Here is a 6,455-nt window from a genome sequence, read left to right as displayed (position 1 = left end):
GGTGAAGCGGAGGATGTGCACACATGCATAGACCTCGAAGAGGAGCTCGCCACATCGCGCCCCATCTCCTCCCCGTTGCTCCTCTCCGCTAGAGCCGCCTCCGCGCGCTCCCCGCTCGCGCATCTCCTCGCCGTGGCCTCCTCGTGTGTCGCCAGAGCCGCGCCAACACCCGGGCAGTAGCAGGGGGCGACCCCCATCGTCGAACGCATCGCCCCCCATCTCCTCCCCGCCGCTCCTCTCCACCAGCGCGCGCGTCGCCGGAGCCGCCCGAGCTCCAGGAGCAGCTCCTCCGCCAGTCTACCGCGGTTCTCGAGTACGTCACCAGCGCAGCCCACCCGCACGAGCTCCTCCGCCGTGGTCTCCGAATACGCCGCCGGGCAGCTCCGCACGAGCTCGAGATGGAGGGGAGAAAAGTGAGCGGTAGAGTGGAGGAGGGAGTGGATAGACTGAGAAACTCGTTGGGGAAAAGGGAAAAGGATAAGAGAAGCCAGGGCGTTTGCGATGACGGATGTTCTTTCCGAAAGAGAAAAAGGGTGACATGGCAGATGGCTTGTTCCGTGATTCGTGCCAGAAAATCGTACGGTAGAAACAACGTTCGGGCTGGGCGTCTAAAAATCTGATGTTCGGGCGTTATTGATTCCGAAACTTTGTAATATGTCGCAGGATGGTGAGATAACAAATAGAAATTTCTAGTTTAAAGCGTCTCTAAAGGGCATACATATAAATATCTCAGTTTCCTTCTTGTAAGAGCCAGCTAGGAGAAACTCTTCCCGTGCTGGCTAGCCTGTGGGTTCACCTCCCATCCGACTGCGGCTTTGGCGCCCGATGACAAGTGACTCAACTTCTACTAGTAGTTTAAGGTTATGGGTTTTTAGTCCTTGTAGGAGCGGCACTCGGACAGATGGTGTACTTTTCTGTTTTTGTCTTTCAGGCTCCGATCCTCCCCGAGTTCATCCGCTTGAACGAAGTCGATGAAGCTCCAGTGTAGGTTCCTGTCATCTCCTTCGGTCAGTGAGGTTGGGGGTCATGTGCAATGGTAAGATCTGGTGTCATACGCTTTAGATCGATTCAAGAGTTCAAACACAATGAATTCAACTCCAAGGCGCTGGTTTTTCACAAAAACTTCTCGGCTATCATCTAATCCCTCTGTACAAAATATATAAGAGCATTTAGATCTACTTTAGAGATCTAAACACTCTTATATTTCTTTATGAAGGGAGTACAATCCTGCTCTGATAGGGTAGGCTATCATCTAAAAGGTTAGTCCTGCTCTAATAGGGGAGCGACAAAAACATCACATCAATGGTTCATTCCGAGGGCAATAGTTGTCATTCGATGGTCCAGAGACCTCGACGTAATTTTTGTTATGCATTAAGTGTTTGTACTTATGATGATATTTTATAATATATCCATGTCCTTCTCACAGAGAAAAAGGAAAACTGACAAACATCCAAAGTTCTGGCTTTGACATGCTTCTATTTGGAACATGGTATACTTCACTATTATATTTGTAAGATGTCGATTTGACATCGTGTTTGCACCTATGAAATTGTTTCTAGGGAATGGACCTATGGAATTTTGATATAACTATGTGTTTGTGGATTTGGTTATTGCCAGCATTCATCTAGATTCTAAATCAAGATCATGGCAATAGTTATCGTCCCCAATACATCAACATACACTGGATGGGAAAAAATATGTACAAAAAGTAAAAAACTATAGCTAAGGAAAACATTAATGTAATATGTAATGTTGCTATGATTCTAACTATCATATTTGTAAGATGTCGATTCGAAATCGTGTTTCTCACCTATGAAATTGTTTCTAGGGAATGGGCCTATGGATATAACTATGTGTTTTTGGATTTGATTGTTGCCAGCATTCATCTAGATTCTAAATCAAGATCATGGCAATAGTTACCGTCCCCAATACATCAACATACAGTGGATGGGAAAAATTATGTACAAAAAGTCAAAGCTATAGCTAAGGAAAACATAAATGTAATATGTAATGTTGCTATGATTCTAAAGATGTGATTCTTATCATCCCAAGAATTGTTCTTTACGTACACTGCACTATTTCAACAAAATGAGTCAATCAATATAGAAGCATCTCCGAAAACTAGTCAATCAACACACATATGATTTATGCAGTAAGAATAATGAGGCGGTTGTTGCTTGTCAGGTTCATCAGGGAAAGGAGGACGAAAACATATTGCATGAAGGCCAAGTTAGATAGCAGTATTCAGCATGTGACTTTTGAGATCTGTCATCCTGGACTAGCATATGCAAGATAGACACTAGTATTTAGAATCCAGCATCACACTTCTATATTACTTCATCAAAAGAAGATAATTGTCTGCCATCAGCTATCTCCGATGAGCATTTGGTTTTTAATCAAGTTTGCGACGTAGTCAGCAACCCAGAAGGATCCAGCCTCCGTGCAGCAGTAGCCGTGTGTATGACCTTCTTTCTCAACCGACAAGGCAACCCCTGGAGCATGCCTTGAGATCTGTATTTTAACACTCCCAGAAAAATTAACATGAGCAAAGCTATCCATGATACAACATAACAACTCACATAATCAGAATAATGCCGTTGAAACAACGAATGAGATCTATTCACCTCTTCCAAGTGAGTCAGTGGACCCCAGTGATCATCCACACCGAACAGAAAAGCAATTTGAGCCTGTTTTGCTCTGATGAAATTCCAGTCCGGCTCTTCATGAAGCTGAAGTGCATAGTAACATGGTAAGAACTAACTGGTATGCAAGTAGAAAATAGGAAGAAACTCTAGTATAGTACTGCAAGTAATGCAATTGTCTTTGCCATGTAATGCAGCTGAATATAGCATTATAATACTCCTATAATTCTCTTGTGACCCATAATGCAGCTGATGTAGCATTATCAACATTTACCTTTTGAAACTCTGTCTTTGCCATGAAAAGCACATTGCGCATCGTATGGTACTGCACAGTTTGCAGAAAATGAACACATGTCTTGACAAGTTTTCAGATAAGAAAAAAATACAAAACAGATGACCAACTAAACAGGAAGAAGCTCAGAGCACCTGCAAGAGATGGCTACATCCAGCATCAATGGCTGTTGGAGACCAAGAAGATCCAAGGAACCTTTTCACAATGCTCCTCGTAACTGAAGCCTGGAGTGAGCCGATCAAAGACACTAACAAACTAACCCCTTTACTAAGGAGAGATGACCTGACATGTTCATTTGAGAAGATCAAGTTCAGAGAAACAGTAATATTCATTTAGGAATGGGCATGATGATCATTTCAACTTTGAAACTAAAAATTAAGGTACTGATTAATCTCCTATAATATGATAATTAGGACTAGGAATAGCTATAGACAGCTATATATATTGGTTGTCTGCCTAGTTGTCTGCTCTCTCTGTAAAGAAATATAAGAGCGTTTAGATCACTGGTGATCTAAACGCTCTTATATTTCTTTACTGAGGGAGTTCTATCTAGCATTCTATATGTGTTGTGTTGCTTGTTTTACAGAACAACAATTTTAGAATTTTTTTCCCCTAGCGGCTCATGCTATCACATCGCCTTGTTTGAATTATCCAAGTTTTGTGGAGTAGCAAACTGGTATTGTTGTGTTGATAAATATACATAAAAAAGCAACCAAACTCCAAATAATTTACTACCTTGCAACATATCCAATTGCTGATTGCTTCATAGCATTCTTGTTCAATGTCAAAAATGGATAAAGCCCCACAAAAAAAATTACCTGTCCAGGAGTGTCAAAAACAAAAATGAAACAGTAAGTACAGACTTAAGGAAAGGACCTTCAAAGGAGTACTAGACTTGGATAAATACTCATACCTTCTTCTGGAATCTTTTGCATATCTCCAGACCTATGTACGCGCCAATAGAATGACCCACCTTCATTTGATAGAGAAGTAAGCTTAGATGCTCTCTTTCATATACAAGCGAATCACATACTCTTCAGTAAGAAATATTAACAGTTGGACCCAAATGGTACATAACTAACAGTTTTGTACAGTACTGCAGAAAGAGTAAACAAATAAAGCGCTTCACTACTATGATGTCTTCATACGCAAGGCAAATGAACTACATATGAAAATATATTTATGAAGATATTACCCCAAAACAAAATGACCATGGGCCAGCAAGTCAAGCAGCGGTGCAGGCACCTTTCCACAAAATTCAATCAGACTTTCCTTTTCCTCTGTTTGGCTCAATGTAATACTTAAACTATATGAAGTTTTGAACACTAGTATTGTAGCGTAAACCAACTAAATTGTCCACATAGTAATCTAGCATAGGACAGCTTGGATTTAATAAAAGGAAGCTTGTGCTGGTGAAGACAGAAGCATACCACAATTATGGACTGTTCGGTATGTAGAAGTTCTTGCTCAAGAAAATCAATCTGGAAACATGGACATGAGAAATATGAGTAATCTATTCTCAACAGTCGAGAAAATGATGAGAGAAAAAAATGAAACAGGAAAGTGTTCGCCTGTTCCTATTAAGTTTCAGAAGTGTGTTTCTTTTTGGAGATATGACAACTAAAAATATGTTGCAGCAGGAACAAAATTACGAAGAGCAGTTGCAGTTGGAAGCGACGAAAGCATGCCAAAACGAACCTTGTGCTCAATCTGTTCGTGTAATGAAAACAATCGTCCGTGCTCGTAATCCTGTCATGGGTAGTGTAACAATCAGATACAGTAGCGGTATTAATATGCTGACCAGACAATAAAAAACAACCATATCATAGTAAACAACTAAACATCATGCCACAGGATCAATAAAAGAATGTGCATTGACAAGGATTATTGTTGTCCATTTATTCCGAACCATGCCAGTGAATAAGGATTAGAAACTTGAAACCCAGACGACCAAAACACTGGAATTGCTTCTTTTTTTAACAGAACACATTAGTGAGAAACAGGGCATCGCCCAACTTTTATCATAGCAAGTAGTGAACAGAGTGCACAAAATAGAACAACAGTTCTCAATAGAAACTTAAAACCTGAACCAAGTGATGACCACCCCTAATAACCTAGAAAATTCCTTGACAACCTCATGCTTTGGATAAACCCCCCTACATATCCATCTAAGGGAAACCACTAAGAACACCCGGTGCTCTGAAACTATGATAATCCCAGACAATACATCATCACTGGACTGTCTGCCATGTAAATATAAATGATAGGTGTGACTGTTCCTGGTTGATTCAACAACGAATCAACATGACAGTATGAATCAACCTGAAGAAATCTGGTTATTACCTTCTGCCCATGTGAAATGTGCCCTATCGCTGAACAATGCACAAGTGTCGTCAGCAAGCAGCGACAATACAACGACGAAAATACAAAATGAATCAAGCAAGCTTACCCGTGACAGATGCCTGCCCACCGAGGTTTTCATAGAGGGCTTGGACAAAGTCCCTGTAGAATCCAACAATACCTGCCACACAGACACATCAGAGCAACATAATCGCTTTTCAGTTTTCACCCATGAGCACATGAAAAATGAAGATGACTTATACAGCGCCGGCAGTCACGAACCTGGATTGCCGGGGACGACCAGCACGTGGAGCGACGGGGACGGCTCCCTGGATCTGATCTCGAGCAGCTCCGTGGCGAAGCTGCAGAGGATTTGATTTCAGACTTCAGTAATACTATAGCAATTAGCGAGAGCTGCGAAGGCGGAGCGGCGGATGCGGACGGCGGGTACCTAGAGACCATGGCGACCCGGGCCGTGGCCCGCGCCCTCGGGGGGGACGGCGCGAGGAGCCCCGCTCTCTCCATGCCGGATCCGGCGCTCGGCCTCGCCCCGCCGCCGCCGCAGGCCGCCGGTCTAAGCAGCCTGGGGAGCTGCCCGATGGAGCGCCGTGAGAGCCGGGCAAGTCAGGGGGGCGATAAGGTCGGGGGAACAGCGCCTACCTACCTGGGCTCTGCACTGGAAATCAGCCGCGCGAAGGAACGATCCTACGGTACACGGATCAGAAGGAGGAAGTTTTGGTGGGGGTTCGATTCGTGGGAGGAGCGCGGGTGCTTACCCATCCGGACGGAGCGCAGGGGAGGAGGAGTGGGGGGCGGGCTCCGGCGACTCGCCTCGCCGGGAGGGTGCCGCGCGCCGCCGGGGAAGAGAGGGCTCAGGCTTCAGAGCGACAGTGAAGACTGAGCGGGTGGTTCAGTCAGCTACCTTCCGATGGGATCAAGGGAACACAGAACACGTGACAGTGGTGGCTTCGGCTGTTGCGGCCATTCCCAGTTTACCCTCTAAAATAAGTAAATTTACACTCTAAAATATGTCTACATACATCCGTATGTGCTAATCCATTTGAAATCTCTACAAAGATAAATGTTTAGGAACGGAGGGAGTATTTTATTGTTGTATATTTAGGACTGTGACTCCTCGATATACCCTCTATGGTCTACTACGAGTAGTCGGCACAAAAACA

General features: G+C 43.8%; 1 protein-coding gene across 7 annotated transcripts; it reads right to left on the bottom strand.

Annotated features, from left to right (window-relative positions):
• Nucleotides 1–2,122: 2,122 nt before the first annotated feature.
• On the bottom strand, nt 2,123–6,204 carry LOC123172473 (lipid droplet-associated hydrolase). Of its 7 annotated transcripts, XM_044589427.1 has the most exons (14): nt 6,051–6,203; nt 5,939–5,979; nt 5,726–5,865; nt 5,557–5,636; nt 5,384–5,455; nt 5,278–5,306; nt 4,633–4,683; nt 4,365–4,415; nt 3,848–3,907; nt 3,670–3,752; nt 3,069–3,216; nt 2,917–2,967; nt 2,625–2,729; nt 2,123–2,511 (listed from the first exon to the last, which is right to left on the bottom strand). In XM_044589427.1, the coding sequence occupies exons 1-14, from the start codon at nt 6,052–6,054 to the stop codon at nt 2,365–2,367; spliced, it is 1,062 nt and encodes a 353-aa protein (XP_044445362.1). In that variant the 5' UTR covers nt 6,055–6,203; the 3' UTR covers nt 2,123–2,364. The 7 variants fall into 7 exon arrangements, with proteins under 7 accessions (XP_044445362.1, XP_044445365.1, XP_044445367.1 ...); XM_044589430.1 differs by having other exon boundaries at nt 5,726–5,945; nt 6,051–6,204; XM_044589432.1 differs by lacking the exon at nt 5,939–5,979 and having other exon boundaries at nt 6,051–6,204.
• Between the last annotated feature and the right edge of the window lie 251 nt (nt 6,205–6,455).

This window comes from Triticum aestivum, unplaced genomic scaffold (genome assembly GCF_018294505.1).
Source record: "Triticum aestivum cultivar Chinese Spring unplaced genomic scaffold, IWGSC CS RefSeq v2.1 scaffold46167, whole genome shotgun sequence".
In the NCBI taxonomy this organism is placed as follows: Eukaryota; Viridiplantae; Streptophyta; class Magnoliopsida; order Poales; family Poaceae; genus Triticum; species Triticum aestivum.
This window is presented reverse-complemented; position numbering and strand designations above follow the sequence as displayed.

Excerpts from the sequence above, each read along its gene's own strand:
- LOC123172473 (XM_044589427.1), bottom strand. Across the intron at positions 3,908-4,364 it reads CCGAACAGTCCATAATTGTG|GTGGGTCATTCTATTGGCGC; the intron begins GTATGCTTCTGT and ends TATCAAATGAAG. Across the intron at positions 3,217-3,669 it reads GCAATTGGATATGTTGCAAG|GTCATCTCTCCTTAGTAAAG; the intron begins GTAGTAAATTAT and ends TGAACATGTCAG.